The sequence below is a fragment of the Sus scrofa genome, chromosome 3 (genome assembly GCF_054392235.1).
Source record: "Sus scrofa isolate SSC_HxYL_T2T_F1_AM1 chromosome 3, Sscrofa_HxYL_maternal_Yorkshire_Landrace_v2.0, whole genome shotgun sequence".
Lineage (NCBI taxonomy): Eukaryota > Metazoa > Chordata > Mammalia > Artiodactyla > Suidae > Sus > Sus scrofa.
In genome coordinates this window covers 8,682,786-8,700,536 of record NC_139385.1, presented here as the reverse complement: position 1 = coordinate 8,700,536, position 17,751 = coordinate 8,682,786, and the positions used below count along the sequence as shown (strand labels likewise).

Sequence of the window (17,751 nt, the reverse complement as noted above, 5' to 3'; positions counted from 1 at the left end):
CCCCTTCTCTCCTCTTCTCAAGCCCTCTTTACTGCCACCATGGGAGCCCCACCAGGACATGGGGTGCAGTGCCCAGTCTCAGGATGGCTCAGAGTTTTGGGGTCTGTGGGCTCACAGCTAAACCCAGCCCCTGGGGTCATTTGGAGGGACCTTGCCCCCCTCCAAGGTCAGCAGGGCCAAGTGCACACTATTCTGCCTCCTGGGAACTCATGATCCTCATTCTGTCGGCTTGAGGTCCACTCCCTGGATGCGACCCTAAGCCCATGGGCCACAGAGACCTCGGTTGGAGATGGCCCCGGCTCTGCCCACACCTGAAGCAGGCAAGGGACTCCGTGCTCCACATGTGGGCACAGGAAGGGGCTGAGATTCAGCGTCCAACCCTGGGAGGGGTGCTCTGCCAAGGAGGAGCTTTCCAGAGAGGCAGGCCTGCAGCCCAGCCCCTGCGGGGAGGGGAACAGACCACTGACGTCACTCTGCACTTTAAAACTTGTTCTTTTATTGGTAGGAAATTCCAGAGTGGAGCAAACAAGATGCTGAGGTGTCTGGGCAGCCTTGAGGGCCCCAGAAGGAGTGCGAGGCAGCAGAGGGGGCTCACAGCAGCGGGAGCCAGGCAAGGCCACCAGCCCTGAGCAGGACCTCCTTGGGCCCTGACGTCTGTTTCCTCCTGGTGGACCTGGGTCCTGTGGAGGTCTCTGCCACTGCCTGGTCGTCCAGATCTGGCTGAGGGGTGGGAGTCCATGTCCCCCATCACTGAGCAGTTGTCACCACCTTGGGCCTCTGAATGTGGAGCTGGGGGCAGGATGGGAGAGAGGGGGTGAGCCAAGGGGGCCCTTGGTGATGCAGTGACCTGCCTCGGGCCAGGGGATGCCCCAGGCGCTGGGGGGGCAGGGGTGGGGGAAGGGGAGTAGCCCCTGGTGGGGCGTGGGGGGGGGGTCCTGAATCACCTCTGTGGTGGGATCCACATTCTCCAGGGAGGGCTGGAAGTGTTGGTAAGTGTTTTCAAGGCCAAACTTGTCCCCCTTCAGATTCTGGCCTGTAGGGAGAGGGGCTGGGGTGAGAGTCAGCCTGGGGGAGGCTGAAGAAACACAGAGGGGGGATTTTTTTTTTCCAGTTAAAAAAAAGGGGGGTGGGGTTGAAGCATCCATCCCATGGTTGCCCTAAACTGCCTTCCCCCTGCTCCTCCATCCTCCCGACAGCGCAGCTTGTCTGGGCTTCGGGACTGTGATGGGAGCTGGCCCCGTGTGACACAGGGACCAGAGGGAACCAGAGCCGCAGCCCTCTGACATGCCCCTGGGTCAGAGGTCATGGCCTGGAGAGCTGGGGCGGCGGGGTGACTTGGTCAGGGTGGAGCAGGAGGAGGTCCCCGTGCCCACTTCCTCAGCAACAGTAACCACAGCACACAGACAGAGAGCGGCTGGGCTGGAATCTTCTTGTTTGAGTTGGCATGTGTCCAGCTCCCCATGTCCCCGTCTTGCAGATAAACTCCCTCCTTGGCGTCATGCCACGGGCTCCACGTCCTCCTGGCATCTCTCCGAACATTCCTCAGGCCTCAGACAGACCAGCTGTGCGAAGCCTCGGCCTCTGCAGTCCCCCCGGCGCCCGCACTGCGCGCCTTCTCCCCGCTGTGCCCACCCGCCTCGGTCACCCGCCCTGGGCCTGTGAACAGCACACCGGCCCTGCCCGCTGGCATCTGAACACTGTCACCTGCTGTCCGCACATCCCGGACCCTGCTCGGCCTCATGGTCCCCTGCCTGCCTTACTGCGGAGCTCCCTCCCTGGCCTCTCCGCTGTCGCACGTGCTGTCCCCCTAGAATCCTCCTGCATGAGCTGCTCAGAAGGCACACCCGGGCCCCTCTCCCAAAGCCCCGCAGGTCCCCCCATCAAAGCCCACGGGCCAGCCCTGATCTGGCTTTGTCATCCTCATGTCCCACTGACCCCCTGCCCTCATTCCCCTACAGGCTCTGCTCTTTGCCATCTCCTCTTTCTTCCTTCCTTTTTTTTTGGCCAACCCACGGCATACAGAGTTCCTGTTTCAGGGATCAGATCCAAGCTGTAGTTGTGACCTAAGCTGTAGCTGCGGCGACACTGGATCCTTAAGCCACGATGCCGGGGCTGATGATCGAACCTATGTCCCAGGGCTCCCAAGACACTGGCCATGCCATTGTGCCACAGCAGGAAGTCTTCCACCCCCTTTCTTAAGCAGGGTCCCCACGGGACAAGGTCTCGCTGCCCACCAGGTTCACGGAAGCAGGTGGCTTACTTGAAGCACCGTCCCTGCCCTCAGCTCACGGGGCTTGGGGTCAGGAGGCTGCCAAGCAGCTGGCCAAGCCTGGCTGCTGCAGCAGATGTAAGACAGGCTGGCAGGAGGTGCGTGTCCCCCACAACCCCACTAAGTCCAACTGAGACACTTATCCAACCCTCCAGGCTGCCACCCCCCTTGCCCACCCCCCCCCCCCCCGTGAGATGTACCTTCCCAGATGCCTGTGTTCTGGAAACCGGCAGGGACATCTTCTCCTTGCCACTCTCGAGAGAAATTGTACTCCTGGCTGCCAATAGAAATGCCGTGAGCAGCTGGGGGCAGAGCTGCCTCTGACCCACGGCTTCCAGAAGAAGCTGTCCACACAAGCCGTGGGTCAGGGGCGGAGGCGGGTGGGGTCCTGCCCTCGGCAGCAGAAAACAAAAGGCATGCCTGGGCATGTCACCAAAGTTTGCCCCCACACACCCCTTGGTGGGCCTCAGTGTCCCTACCTGTGAGATGGGGACATTGGACCAGAGTCAGGGCAGCTCCCTTTGACAGCTGGTCAAGTGCCAGGCAGGGCATTATTCAACCTTCCCAGGTGGATCTAACCCATTTTACAGCTGGGAAGAGCGACACGCGTGATAACAGCCACGGTGATAACAAGCACCAGGTCATTTCATTACCTAAGCCAATTTCAGTATATAAGTTTGTGTTTCCATTTCTCTGCCAAACAGAATATCCTAGCAGATCGGCAGGCTGCCCTTTGCTGTACCCAGAGCTGGGAGGGCCTGGGAGGGGCCGGGCCTCACCCTGGTTGGGCCTCAGCTGACTTCTGATGGCTGAGCTGGAAGAGGCAGAGCCTTAAGGGATTCCGCCTGTGGCTCCCTCTCCTCGGCGCTGTCTCAGAGGCTCACCTGCGCAGTTTTTTCTGGGATCGGCCGAGGAAGACGGTCAGGAGCAGCACCGCGAGCACGAGCAGCACCGCCACGGCCCCCACGATCCCGAACACCAGGCTCTTGCTGGTGCTGAGTTCACAGCTTTCTCCCCAGTACCAGTGGGTCTTGGAGTTCGGGCATCTGGGGACACACACAAGCTCAGGCCAGCCCACCAGCATCCCTCGCCCACCCAGTCTCCCCGTACAAAACAGTCCACGTCAAAGCCCAAGAAACCAGCTCTCGCTCTGACTTCTCAAGGCGAAGAGGTAGGGAGAGGGTACCGGGACCCCAGATCTGCAGAGCAGGAATTCAGCATCCAAGAGTGCTGTGTGCCTCACCCCAGACATAGGATGTTCTCCGCCCGCCTAATCGCTAAGGAGCTGGCACATGTGTTTTATATTTTGTACTTAATTTATGGACTCTGAAAAGTCTCGCCCCAGCTGCAGCTGGAGGTGATACTGGTACGGTGGCTGGGCTGACATCAGGGAAATGAATGACAGATGGAGATCAAGAGATGCGTAGTTAGAGATTTGGAAATTGATAGCTGGAACTTTCTCAGGAAGGGGCTTGCTCAGTCCTCAGTCCTCGGACGCCCGCCCGCCTGTGTCTGTAATTTGCCCCTCCCCCTCCCTCTGGTGGAGGTTGGGGATGATGGGAGGCCTGGGGAGGGGGAAGGGGGATGCAGAGGAGTGGGGGGAGGGGCCCTGTGAGCTCTGCCCACCCCCTCCCTGCCCCTTGGGGTGACTGTCAGAGAGAGTGCAGCTCTGCCGCAGAGAGGGTGGGCGCCAGGCTTCGAGGGGACGGGCACTCACAGGCAGCGGGGCCCGCTTTGCTGCAGCTGGCAGGTGCCTTGGTTACAGTTCATTTGCGACTTTGTCCCCGTGGTACATTTGGTCACACAGGCAAGCTTCCCATCCAGTTCATCCACATAGTAGAATTGGGCAAAGTCCTTGGCCACCTGCTGGGTGCATTGCCCTGGGGGGCGGGGTGGGGGCAGGCAGGAACCATCAGCGAGGCGAACGCCCCCCTAGCCCCCGTTTAGCACCCACACTCTGCGGAGCTGCTTACCTTGCAGGTCAAAGCCAAGCTTCACTGTCTCGTTAACGAAGATGGTCTTGTCAAAGCACAGATCCACGGCGTCTGCCCGGGGCGGCGGGAAAGAACAAAGCAGGTAGGCCACACTCTGTCCCCTGGCGGCAGCCAGCCTCTGCGCCCGCCAAGAGGACTCAAGTCTTGGCCCATCCCTAGATGCCGCCAGGCCTGTGAGCTGGCTTAGGTGAGGACATTAGGGCTGGTGACAACCTCAGCCCAGGACGGGGAGGGGCTGCGGGGAGCAGCACAAGAGCGTGGGGAAGGTACCTGGGCCCGGCTTCTGGATTCCTCGAGGCAGGTCTCTGGAGGTCCAGAGAGAGGTGAGATGCAGGGGTCGGGGGTGGGAGGTGGGGCCGAGACCTCTAGGGGACCCCTCTTCTCCTTTCCCCACCAGCAGCAAGGGGTTTTAGGTGGGCTCACCTTTGCACTCTTGAGAATCACTGCTTAGCCTTCTGGTCTCATTTGTAAGCTTGAGGTTTATGATCTTGGTGAGGTTTTCAAACAGTTCCTGAAATTTTGGTGTGAAGTTTGCCTCCATGACGACTTCATGTTCCACCACAACGCTGCCATTGCTGGAACCAGGAGACATCAGTGAGTTGCCCACCCTCCCCACAAGGGGGGCCCAAGACATAGGAGGGGTGACGAGAAACCTTAGCTGCATAACCCAGAGGCAAGACAGAACAGAGCCCCTTTAAATTAGAGGGAGGCCACAGAGTAAGATATTGAACCATCAGTAAATGATTACAATAAATGCCAATGGGCAAAGTGCATTCCTAAAGATGCAGGCTCTTGGCAAAGGCGTGGAGACCTTGAACCCTTGTGCATTGTTGGTGGGGCTGTGAAATGGTACAGTCATGTGGACAACAGTATGGTGGTTTCTTAAGAAATTAAAAAATAGAATGACCGTATGGTCCTGCAATTCCACCTCTGGGCATCCATCCCGAAGTCTTGAAAGCAGGCCCGGGAAGAAATGTTTGTATACCCACGTTCATAGCAGCGTTATTCATAAAAACTAAAATGTGGAACTGATCTAAGTGTCCATTGATGGATGAATGGATAAACACAATGTGGTCTATACATATAATGCAATGTTATTCTGTCTTAAAAGGAAGGAAGTTCTGATGAAAGAATGAAGGAATGCATGGTCTCAGAGCTCTCAGGTGTTGCCTTGGGTCTGGGGGTCTTCTGGCCCAGCCAGGTACTGACACTCTGGCTGTTCTTGATGGCGGAAGCAGGAGAGCAGGCAAGAGAGAAGTCTTAAAGTACTCCCCCCACCCCCACCACTGCCCCCATACTCACAGCAGTCTCCTAATGATCACATCTTTGTACTGGGGAAAGTCATCGCCCTTGTAAGCTTTAGCCATCTGAAATAAACAAGAAAGCTGAGCTCATATAGGCCCGGAGTGTGCAGCCGTCCCCATTTTCTGAGCCCACAGGAAAGAGAGAGGGAGAGGCATAGGGATGTTCCTGCTTCCAGGATGCGGGTGGGGGAGGGCTCAAGCAAGGAAGCTCCCGGAGGACCCCGTCTGAGGACTTGGGAAGCCTGAAGGGACCCATGAGCTGAGAAATCCTGGAGAGAAGGTCAGGATGAGCCCCGGCAGCCCCTCTCACATTGGGGGAATCTAGGCTTTCTTGGCTCTTACCTGATTCTTGAACTTTTGAGTGAAATCCCGGTGTTCATGGGAGGATATGTTATTTAGCTCTTTTGTGAAATTCTTGTTAGTCACTTTCACCCTCAGGTCTACAGTGGCATTGATTTTTTCTGGGATTTCTGTGGGAACAGGCCACATCAGGAATGAGACAGCAACCCCCCGAGTAATAAGTTCCAGGATGGGTTAATTCTTCATCTGTTGGCCTCATGGAGGTAGGGAAGATGTGTAGGGGGGAGGAGGGAAATTCAAAAGGCAGGTGGGGAGTTCCCAGCATGGCTCAGCGGAAGCGAATCTGACTAGGAACCATGAGGATGCAGGTTCGATCCCTGGCATTGCTCGGCAGGTTAAGGATCCGGCATTGCTGTGGCTGTGACATAGGCTGGCAGCTGTAGCTCCAATTCGACCCCTAGCCTGGGAACCTCCATATGCCACAGGTGAAGCCCTAAAAAGACAAAAAAAAAAAAAAAAAAGGCAGGTGGGAGTAGCTGAAACTTCTGCCTCTTGTTTCTGAATACCATGAGGAGCTGGTGGCCAGGATCACGACCCAGTGAGATCTAAGTGGAGGGCTCCAGTTCATCATGATGAGAGAGGCAAGTTAGCTAGTGAAAAGGGCCTTAAAAGAAGAGGCAGAAGCACCGTGTACTACCTGCACCTTGGCTTGGGCGAAAGTCACATTTTCTCCTCTAACTGCACAATTAAGCAGGGGTCGCACATGATCCTTGCAGTCCTGCCCTCCTCTTTTAAGTGGTTAAGAGGGGTGGGGACGACCTACAGGCCTCAAAAAAAGTCTTTACCTAGGAAGTGGTAATCCAAGAGGGATTTGCACTGGTAACCAAAGTAGCCTTGAGGGCAGATACAATCTTCTCCGTTCCAAGTGGCCCCATTATAGCACTGCCCTGAAAAGGGGTAGAATAGTCACAGAGGTTACCATGGAAGCCCAAGACACAAAAACACCAACTCTTGCTTCAAGCCCCATCATTCAGATACTACACTGAAAGACACTGCACTGGGACCAGATAATCATGCAGGAATGGAGACCCTTCTGCCACCACCTCAATCACCAGGAGATAGTGAGGAAAGGAGGAGGGACAACAGAGAGGGAGGAAGCAAGAGATAAAAGAGGACATGCAAAGAAAACAAGGGCCCTAACAACCAAAAGGGAAAACTATCATCTGCATGGACTAAGTCCATTAGCAACAAGAAGGCACTGGAAGGGTGGAACAAGACTGAGAAAAGGAGAAAAATGATTAGCTGATGAGGGGAGGTGAACGGGTAGGGTCTATAGAGTGATATACAAGGAGACATACGTGGTGTCGTAGTCAGAGAATGGGCTGTCGTCACAACTGTGTTCCTACTAGTGAATGAAGGATGAAGAGTTGAAATGGTACGAAACCCAGGGACTGACGCATTGGTGGAGCCAGACCATTCAGGAACAGTGCTAGAACTCCCAGGGCCTGGGGTGGAGGAACTTTCTGAAGAGACAGTGGATCCAGACCAGTCAGAAACGGTGCTAGAACTCCGAGGGCCTGTGGTGGGAGAACTTTCTGAAGAGACAGTGGATTCAGACCAGTCAGAAAAGGTGATAGAACTCCCACGGCCTAGGGTGGAGGACCTTTCTGAAGAGACAGTGGAACCAGACCAGTCAGGAATGGTGCTAGAACGCCCAGGGCCTGTGGTAGGAGAACTTTCTAAAGAGAAGGTAGATTCAGACCATTCAGAAATGGTGCTAGAACCCGCAGGGTCTGTGGTAGGAGAACTTTCTGAGGAGAAGGTAGATCCAAACCATTCAGGAACAGTGGAAGGACTCCCAGGGCCTGGGGTGGAGGTCCTTTCTGAAGAGACAGTGGGTCCAGACGAGTCAGGAAATTTGCTAGAATGCCCAGTGCCTGTGGTAGAGAAACTTTCTGAAGAGATAGTGGATCCAGACCAGTGAGGAATGGTGCTAGAACTCTCAGTACCTGTAGTGGAGGAAATTTCTGAAGAGACAGTGGATCCAGACCAGTCAGGAGCGGTGGTAGGACTCCCAGGGCCTGGGGTGGAGGTACTTTCTGAAGAGACAGTGGGTCCAGACGAGTCAGGAGTCGTGGTAGGACTCCCAGGGCCTGGGGTGGAGGTACTTTCTGAAGAGACAGTGGGTCCAGACGAGTCAGGAGTGGTGGTAGGACTCCCAGGGCCTGGGGTGGAGGTACTTTCTGAAGAGACAGTGGGTCCAGACGAGTCAGGAGTGGTGGTAGGACTCCCAGGGCCTGGGGTGGAGGTACTTTCTGAAGAGGCAGTGGGTCCAGACGAGTCAGGAGTGGTGGTAGGACTCCCAGGGCCTGGGGTGGAGGTACTTTCTGAAGAGACAGTGGGTCCAGACGAGTCAGGAGTGGTGGTAGGACTCCCAGGGCCTGGGGTGGAGGTACTTTCTGAAGAGACAGTGGGTCCGGACCAGTCAGGAGTGGTGGTAGGACTCCCAGGGCCTGGGGTGGAGGTACTTTCTGAAGAGACAGTGGGTCCAGACGAGTCAGGAGTGGTGGTAGGACTCCCAGGGCCTGGGGTGGAGGTACTTTCTGAAGAGACAGTGGGTCCAGACCATTCCGGAGTGGTGGTAGGACTCCCAGGGCCTGGGGTGGAGGTACTTTCTGAAGAGACAGTGGGTCCAGACGAGTCAGGAGTGGTGGTAGGACTCCCAGGGCCTGGGGTGGAGGTACTTTCTGAAGAGACAGTGGGTCCAGACGAGTCAGGAGTGGTGGTAGGACTCCCAGGACCTGGGGTGGAGGTACTTTCTGAAGAGACAGTGGGTCCAGACCAGTCAGGAGTGGTGGTAGGACTCCCAGGGCCTGGGGTGGAGGTACTTTCTGAAGAGACAGTGGGTCCGGACCAGTCAGGAGTGGTGGTAGGACTCCCAGGGCCTGGGGTGGAGGTACTTTCTGAAGAGACAGTGGGTCCGGACGAGTCAGGAGTGGTGGTAGGACTCCCAGGACCTGGGGTGGAGGTACTTTCTGAAGAGACAGTGGGTCCAGACCAGTCAGGAGTGGTGGTAGGACTCCCAGGGCCTGGGGTGGAGGTACTTTCTGAAGAGACAGTGGGTCCGGACCAGTCAGGAGTGGTGGTAGGACTCCCAGGGCCTGGGGTGGAGGTACTTTCTGAAGAGACAGTGGGTCCAGACCATTCCGGAGTGGTGGTAGGACTCCCAGGGCCTGGGGTGGAGGTACTTTCTGAAGAGACAGTGGGTCCGGACGAGTCAGGAGTGGTGGTAGGACTCCCAGGACCTGGGGTGGAGGTACTTTCTGAAGAGACAGTGGGTCCAGACCAGTCAGGAGTGGTGGTAGGACTCCCAGGGCCTGGGGTGGAGGTACTTTCTGAAGAGACAGTGGGTCCGGACCAGTCAGGAGTGGTGGTAGGACTCCCAGGGCCTGGGGTGGAGGTACTTTCTGAAGAGACAGTGGGTCCAGACCAGTCAGGAGTGGTGGTAGGACTCCCAGGGCCTGGGGTGGAGGTACTTTCTGAAGAGACAGTGGGTCCAGACCATTCCGGAGTGGTGGTAGGACTCCCAGGGCCTGGGGTGGAGGTACTTTCTGAAGAGACAGTGGGTCCAGACCATTCCGGAGTGGTGGTAGGACTCCCAGGGCCTGGGGTGGAGGTACTTTCTGAAGAGACAGTGGGTCCAGACGAGTCAGGAGTGGTGGTAGGATTCCCAGGGCCTGGGGTGGAGGTACTTTCTGAAGAGGCAGTGGGTCCAGACCATTCCGGAGTGGTGGTAGGACTTCCAGGGCCTGGGGTGGAGGTACTTTCTGAAGAGGCAGTGGGTCCAGACCATTCCGGAGTGGTGGTAGGACTCCCAGGGCCTGGGGTGGAGATACTTTCTGAAGAGACAGTGGGTCCAGACCATTCCGGAGTGGTGGTAGGACTCCCAGGGCCTGGGGTGGAGGTACTTTCTGAAGAGACAGTGGGTCCAGACCAGTCAGGAGTGGTGGTAGGACTCCCAGGGCCTGGGGTGGAGGTACTTTCTGAAGAGACAGTGGGTCCAGACCAGTCAGGAGTGGTGGTAGGACTCCCAGGGCCTGGGGTGGAGGTACTTTCTGAAGAGACAGTGGGTCCGGACCAGTCAGGAGTGGTGGTAGGACTCCCAGGGCCTGGGGTGGAGGTACTTTCTGAAGAGACAGTGGGTCCAGACGAGTCAGGAGTGGTGGTAGGACTCCCAGGGCCTGGGGTGGAGGTACTTTCTGAAGAGACAGTGGGTCCAGACGAGTCAGGAGTGGTGGTAGGACTCCCAGGGCCTGGGGTGGAGGTACTTTCTGAAGAGACAGTGGGTCCAGACCATTCCGGAGTGGTGGTAGGACTCCCAGGGCCTGGGGTGGAGGTACTTTCTGAAGAGGCAGTGGGTCCAGACGAGTCAGGAGTGGTGGTAGGACTCCCAGGGCCTGGGGTGGAGGTACTTTCTGAAGAGACAGTGGGTCCAGACCATTCCGGAGTGGTGGTAGGACTCCCAGGGCCTGGGGTGGAGGTACTTTCTGAAGAGACAGTGGGTCCAGACCATTCCGGAGTGGTGGTAGGACTCCCAGGGCCTGGGGTGGAGGTACTTTCTGAAGAGACAGTGGGTCCAGACCAGTCAGGAGTGGTGGTAGGACTCCCAGGGCCTGGGGTGGAGGTACTTTCTGAAGAGACAGTGGGTCCGGACCAGTCAGGAGTGGTGGTAGGACTCCCAGGGCCTGGGGTGGAGGTACTTTCTGAAGAGACAGTGGGTCCGGACCAGTCAGGAGTGGTGGTAGGACTCCCAGGGCCTGGGGTGGAGGTACTTTCTGAAGAGACAGTGGGTCCAGACCATTCCGGAGTGGTGGTAGGACTCCCAGGGCCTGGGGTGGAGGTACTTTCTGAAGAGACAGTGGGTCCAGACGAGTCAGGAGTGGTGGTAGGACTCCCAGGGCCTGGGGTGGAGGTACTTTCTGAAGAGACAGTGGGTCCGGACCAGTCAGGAGTGGTGGTAGGACTCCCAGGGCCTGGGGTGGAGGTACTTTCTGAAGAGACAGTGGGTCCGGACCAGTCAGGAGTGGTGGTAGGACTCCCAGGGCCTGGGGTGGAGGTACTTTCTGAAGAGACAGTGGGTCCAGACCATTCCGGAGTGGTGGTAGGACTCCCAGGGCCTGGGGTGGAGGTACTTTCTGAAGAGACAGTGGGTCCGGACCATTCCGGAGTGGTGGTAGGACTCCCAGGGCCTGGGGTGGAGGTACTTTCTGAAGAGACAGTGGGTCCAGACGAGTCAGGAGTGGTGGTAGGACTCCCAGGGCCTGGGGTGGAGGTACTTTCTGAAGAGACAGTGGGTCCAGACCATTCCGGAGTGGTGGTAGGACTCCCAGGGCCTGGGGTGGAGGTACTTTCTGAAGAGACAGTGGGTCCAGACCAGTCAGGAGTGGTGGTAGGACTCCCAGGGCCTGGGGTGGAGGTACTTTCTGAAGAGACAGTGGGTCCAGACGAGTCAGGAGTGGTGGTAGGACTCCCAGGGCCTGGGGTGGAGGTACTTTCTGAAGAGACAGTGGGTCCAGACGAGTCAGGAGTGGTGGTAGGACTCCCAGGGCCTGGGGTGGAGGTACTTTCTGAAGAGACAGTGGGTCCAGACGAGTCAGGAGTGGTGGTAGGACTCCCAGGGCCTGGGGTGGAGGTACTTTCTGAAGAGACAGTGGGTCCAGACCATTCCGGAGTGGTGGTAGGACTCCCAGGGCCTGGGGTGGAGGTACTTTCTGAAGAGACAGTGGGTCCAGACGAGTCAGGAGTGGTGGTAGGACTCCCAGGGCCTGGGGTGGAGGTACTTTCTGAAGAGACAGTGGGTCCAGACCATTCCGGAGTGGTGGTAGGACTCCCAGGGCCTGGGGTGGAGGTACTTTCTGAAGAGACAGTGGGTCCAGACCAGTCAGGAGTGGTGGTAGGATTCCCAGGGCCTGGGGTGGAGGTACTTTCTGAAGAGACAGTGGGTCCAGACCAGTCAGGAGTGGTGGTAGGACTCCCAGGGCCTGGGGTGGAGGTACTTTCTGAAGAGACAGTGGGTCCAGACGAGTCAGGAGTGGTGGTAGGACTCCCAGGGCCTGGGGTGGAGGTACTTTCTGAAGAGACAGTGGGTCCAGACCATTCCGGAGTGGTGGTAGGACTCCCAGGGCCTGGGGTGGAGGTACTTTCTGAAGAGACAGTGGGTCCAGACGAGTCAGGAGTGGTGGTAGGACTCCCAGGGCCTGGGGTGGAGGTACTTTCTGAAGAGACAGTGGGTCCAGACCAGTCAGGAGTGGTGGTAGGACTCCCAGGGCCTGGGGTGGAGGTACTTTCTGAAGAGACAGTGGGTCCAGACGAGTCAGGAGTGGTGGTAGGACTCCCGGGGCCTGGGGTGGAGGTACTTTCTGAAGAGACAGTGGGTCCAGACGAGTCAGGAGTGGTGGTAGGACTCCCGGGGCCTGGGGTGGAGGTACTTTCTGAAGAGACAGTGGGTCCAGACCAGTCAGGAGTGGTGGTAGGACTCCCGGGGCCTGGGGTGGAGGTACTTTCTGAAGAGACAGTGGGTCCAGACGAGTCAGGAGTGGTGGTAGGACTCCCGGGGCCTGGGGTGGAGGTACTTTCTGAAGAGACAGTGGGTCCAGACGAGTCAGGAGTGGTGGTAGGACTCCCAGGGCCTGGGGTGGAGGTACTTTCTGAAGAGACAGTGGGTCCAGACGAGTCAGGAGTGGTGGTAGGACTCCCAGGGCCTGGGGTGGAGGTACTTTCTGAAGAGACAGTGGGTCCAGACGAGTCAGGAGTGGTGGTAGGACTCCCAGGGCCTGGGGTGGAGGTACTTTCTGAAGAGACAGTGGGTCCAGACGAGTCAGGAGAGGTGGTAGGACTCCCAGGGCCTGGGGTGGAGGTACTTTCTGAAGAGACAGTGGATCCAGACGAGTCAGGAGTGGTGGTAGGACTCCCAGGGCCTGGGGTGGAGGTACTTTCTGAAGAGACAGTGGGTCCAGACGAGTCAGGAGAGGTGGTAGGACTCCCAGGGCCTGGGGTGGAGGTACTTTCTGAAGAGACAGTGGATCCAGACGAGTCAGGAGTGGTGGTAGGACTCCCAGGGCCTGGGGTGGAGGTACTTTCTGAAGAGAGAGTGGGTCCAGACCATTCCGGAGTGGTGGTAGGACTCCCAGGGCCTGGGGTGGAGGTACCCTCTGAAGAGACAGTGGGTCCAGACGAGTCAGGAGTGGTGGTAGGACTCCCAGGGCCTGGGGTGGAGGTACTTTCTGAAGAGACAGTGGGTCCAGACGAGTCAGGAGTGGTGGTAGGACTCCCAGGGCCTGGGGTGGAGGTACTTTCTGAAGAGACAGTGGGTCCAGACCATTCCGGAGTGGTGGTAGGACTCCCAGGGCCTGGGGTGGAGGTACTTTCTGAAGAGACAGTGGGTCCAGACCATTCCGGAGTGGTGGTAGGACTCCCAGGGCCTGTGGTGGATGTACTTTGTGAAGAGAGAGTGGATCCAGAACTTTGGGAAAAGGTGGCAGAACTCCCAGTACCTGCAGTTGAAATTGAACAATTTGATGTTTCTTAAGAGTGTTGTAAGAGAAATTATTTGCCTAGTAGTGAAGATGGCTAATTTCCACCACTACTACGAGTCACCTGGACCTGATATGGACGCATTCTTGGTTTCGGTCTTTGCAGATTACACAGTGGGTTGGGAAAACTCAGAGATGACACTCTGTTTTGCTTTTTAGGGCCGAACCCGTGGCATATGGAGGTTCCCAGGTCGAATTGGAGCCACAGCCACAGCCACAGCCACAGCAATGCGGGATCCAAGGTGCATCTGTGACCTACACCACAGTTCATGGCAACGCCGGAGCCTTAACTCAGGGACCAAACCTGCAACCTCATGGTCACGAGTCCGATTCATTTCTGCTGCACCACGACGGGAACACCTAACATCAGCCACCATGAGCATCAGTGTCATCCCCATGCTACAGGGAAGTGTGGCTTCTTAAACTGTTGTTCATGGGGAACCTTTTGGTCAATATGCCAGTTCTGCCCATAGCTACGAATGGCTTTGTTAGTTCTGAACTTGTCTGAGGCCTCTGTTATCTATTGATACCACCCTGCTCTACTGCCCTTCAGCCAGCACCCTCCAACGCCACCTCCCCCTGCGGTGCCCTGGATCAGCCCAGGCAGACACAGCCTCTGAGTGGCCTCTCGGAGCCTCAGCATCAGCCGTGGGTTGTGGTTCTTTTTGCCCCGTTCCTGTGTTTCCCTCTCATCAATGAGTCTATAAACTGGCTTATTCATCCTGCTTCCTTCAGAGCAGGAGCACCTGTCTGGGCAGAGTCAGGCCTCGTGTATTTGCTGAATGAGTAAGTTTATTACTCTCTGTATAAAACACACTTTTAATTGCTCTAAATTTAAATCGCCTAGGATTCAAAGGTTGCCCCTTTGTCTATGGTGAACAAATCTTTTCTGGCTTTTACTGCATTTTCATACCTTGAATGTTTCCATTTCCACTTTCGCTTTGGGAGGCTCCAGACCTCTGACCCCCTGAGGCCCCTGCACCAGCCCTTCCAGGAAAGACACTTGGACCCTGGGCCCTGCTGCCACTCCTCCCCCACCCTCACTATAAACACTCCAGAACTTCATGTACACAAAACAGGACACAGACGCCAATCCTCATGTTGACACCTGGTCTAGTCTCTGCTGCCCCTGCAACATGTGGAGAATCAAGACTCCTAGACCGTGTCCCTGTTTTTGTCCTCCTTCCCAAGCCCCAGGCCTCCAGAAAAACTCCATCCAGAAGTTCCAATCTCACCCCAAGCACAGCAGATCTGCCTGGAGCCCATCATCAACCACCAAAAAGAGAGTTCTGGCCTCTGAGTAACGCAGGCTCTTGGACCGTCTATCTAGGTGCCTTTCTCTCCTCTTCCGGGGGGTGTGGGGGGGTTCAGCTTCCCAGCTGGACCCTCGTGGCTTTGTGTCAGGATGGTTCTCAATGTCTCTTCCTATCTGTCCTGGCAGGAGCAACCCACTGCCGCTCGGTCCTTTGAGGTCCTTTGGTGTCTAAAAGCCTCCACTTGGAGTTCCCGTTGTGGCTCAGCACGTTAAGAACCCAGCTAGTATCCATGAGGATGTGGGTTTGATCCCTGGCCTTGCTCAGTGGGTGAAAGGATTTGGCGCTGCTGTGAGCTGCAGCATAGGTCACGGATACAGTTCGGATCTGGCGTTGCTGTGGCTGTGGCATAGGCTGGCGGCTACAGCATCGATTTGACCCCTAGCCTGGGAACCTTCGTATGCTGTGGGTGTGGCCCTAAAGAGACACACACACACACACAAAAGCCTCCACTTGGTTTTAATGCTCCTGTCGCCCCAAGATGCTCTCTCACCAGCTACCACGCTTTCCCCACCAGTCACACGTGCCTCCCCTGAGGGGCATTCCTGCCCCGCGGCTCCCCTGCTCAGCCCTGCCATGTTTTGTTCTACCTCCTCAGGCTGGCATTCCTTCTCTCCACGGTTCGCTTGTCCAAACCCTCATCAGTGCTCACGGTGAACTGGAGTGCCCAGAGGAAGGAGTCGATTAGAAACAGAAAACCACAGATGCCACCCATAATCTCTGGCCTGACCGTCTGAAGCCTTCCCTGAGGACCCAGGGTCCAGGCAGGGGGTGGAGGCACCGCAGAGGGCTGAGGGCGGCCAGTGTGAGGTCAGGGCGGCACAAACCTAGTGTCACAGGAATGAGCTCACGCTAATTATCCCGTAATTATGGGTCCTGCTGATCCCAGGTAAGTCGCTCACCCTCCCTGAGCTTCACCTTCTCACCTGCTTTGCTTCCTTCCACGGTCTTCCTTACGAGAGTCACACAGGCTACAATGCTGTGAAACGGCTTTGTAAATAGCAGAGCCCTCTGCAGGTGGGGGCAGGGGCCTCAGGCCACCATCGGACCTGGAGGTCCCCAGAATGGCCCTCCTTGCCTGATCTCCCCAATCCTGACGGCTCTCTGCATTTATCAGGGAGAGATGTTTTTGACTCCTTTGCGTGCTAATGGATGCATCATTATCTTTCCCATGCAATCATGAGCCCCTTGCCTGCGTGGGTGGCTGCCTCTAAGGCATGGTGGGAGGCACAGAGGCAGTGCACTTGCTGACATTTGGGTCCTTCATCGTCACCACCATCCCTCTCCTCAGCACCTGCTTGGGGAGCAGGGATGGGGGGACCCCTCTTAAGTTTGACCGCCACCCATAGCTTCCTTTTGTCTGTATGTTACCTTCCAGCTCATATGTCTGTAATGAACATGTTTTTTCATAATGTCTCTAAATCCATGAAGTCTACACCCCCAGTCCTGGTTCCTCTCCCCCCCACTCACCACTCCTGCCCCCACACCCTGAATATCCTTCACCTCAAGAGAAGCTAATTTCACCTGGCACCCTGGGCTCACTCCCCCAGCACCCCTCACCCCTGCATCCACCCTACCAACCCCTTGGGGAAGGGTTCCCTCTCAGGGGCAGGGGGGGAGTCAGAAAGTCTGTTCAGTACAAGGGGACCCATGGGAAGTCAGCTTGTAACCAGTCTCCCTGGACAAATGACCATGACAAGCTTCAATAAGAGCCTGGCTCCTCCCTCAGCCTTTCAGCTATTTCTTTTTATTTGTTATTTTTTGGTCTTTTTAGGGCCACACCCTTGGCAGATGGAAGTTCCCAGGCTAGGGGTCAAATGGAAGCTGTAGATGCCAGCCTACACCACAGCCACAGCAACACCAGATCCAAGCTGGATCTGAGACCTACTCTGCGGCTCACAGCAATGCTGGATCCTTAACCCACTGAGCAGGGTCAAGTATTGAACCCACGTCCTCATGGATACTAGTCAGGTTCCTTATTGCTGAACCACAACAGAAAATCCCCCTTCAGCTATTTCTAACTAGAGGGTCTTTCCCTGCCATCCCTGGAGGCCTTCCCCAAGCAAGGAGGGAAGCTTCTGGACACCCCACGGCCTCCTCCAGGGCTAGCAAACTGCAGTGTCTCTTGTGAGGTTTGGAAATGGCCAATCCTTGGATAGAAGTAGCTCCTAGGATGAGGGCAGGCAGAGACCATTGGCTGGGTGAGGAAAAAGCCCCCTGTCCCCAGGGGGGACACCAGGAGAACAGAATGGGTAGATTCCAGCTCCCACTCAGCCCCTGGGCCTGGGGTTTGGGGCAGACCCCCCCGCCCCACCGCACTTGTGGGTCTCCAGGGTGACCCCTTCAGCTCCCAAAGGCAGCATGCGGGACAGCCTGGGTGTCCAGCCCTTGAGCAGCCCCCTCCCCTGCAAATCAGCCTTGCCTGTGGTCAGGACACACTGGGGCCCCCAAGAACTCGGGCTGGGTCTCACTCACTTGATGTCTCAGTGGTAGAGGCAGTGGTAGAGGCAGTGGCGGGCACCCAGACCCAGAGAGTCAGGGGCAGGATCCAGATCACCAGCATCTCCCAGAGAGTGAGGCTCTGGCTGCAGAGTCTTCCCTCATCAGGAGGGATCCAGAAGTGAGCGCTTCCCAGGGAGGGATCAGCTATATATAGGACCCTGGAGACCTTTGCCTTGGGAAGGACAGTGCCTGGCCCAGGGTGGAGGTGAGATGATGAGGCCGAGTGGGTGACACACGATGACCACAGGCAGTTGGCTAAAGGGCAGTCTGTCAACCTCTCTCCTCTCTACACGGCAGGGTCTCTACAAAGTGGAAGCCAGAGCCATGGGTGTGGCAGTGCCAGAGGAAGGGACAGTCAGAGGTGTGAGAGGGTGTGACAGGAACCAAGAAATGCCAGGGAGATGGTGATTATGGAGGGAGGAGCTGCTGCCAGTCCAGGCCGGGTGGTGGGGAGGACCCCCTACCCTCCCTCCCAAG

The 17,751-nt window shown here is 56.8% G+C and overlaps 1 protein-coding gene across 2 annotated transcripts; it reads right to left on the bottom strand.

Moving 5' to 3' along the window:
* Window positions 1–474: 474 nt before the first annotated feature.
* On the bottom strand, window positions 475–7,670 carry MUC12 (mucin 12, cell surface associated). Of its 2 annotated transcripts, XM_021087977.2 has the most exons (11): window positions 7,226–7,670; window positions 6,713–6,814; window positions 5,910–6,037; window positions 5,566–5,630; window positions 4,687–4,838; window positions 4,243–4,314; window positions 3,987–4,149; window positions 3,154–3,315; window positions 2,470–2,546; window positions 945–1,033; window positions 475–789 (listed from the first exon to the last, which is right to left on the bottom strand). In XM_021087977.2, exons 4-11 carry the CDS (start codon window positions 5,628–5,630, stop codon window positions 748–750), a joined length of 822 nt encoding a protein of 273 aa, XP_020943636.2. In that variant the 5' UTR covers window positions 5,910–6,037; window positions 6,713–6,814; window positions 7,226–7,670; the 3' UTR covers window positions 475–747. The 2 variants fall into 2 exon arrangements, with proteins under 2 accessions (XP_020943636.2, XP_084872838.1); XM_085016712.1 differs by lacking the exons at window positions 5,566–5,630; window positions 5,910–6,037; window positions 6,713–6,814; window positions 7,226–7,670 and having other exon boundaries at window positions 4,687–4,987.
* Between the last annotated feature and the right edge of the window lie 10,081 nt (window positions 7,671–17,751).

Bases quoted from the DNA above. Each gene is read 5' to 3' on its own strand.
- MUC12 (XM_085016712.1), bottom strand. From the start codon at position 4,927: ATGCAGCTAAGGTTTCTCGTCACCCCTCCTATGTCTTGGGCCCCCCTT. The intron at 4,150-4,242 runs GTAAGCAGCTCC...CCCGCCCCCCAG, and splicing joins GCTTGGCTTTGACCTGCAAG to GGCAATGCACCCAGCAGGTG. The intron at 790-944 runs GTGATTCAGGAC...TCCTGCCCCCAG, and splicing joins ATGTGGATCCCACCACAGAG to CTCCACATTCAGAGGCCCAA.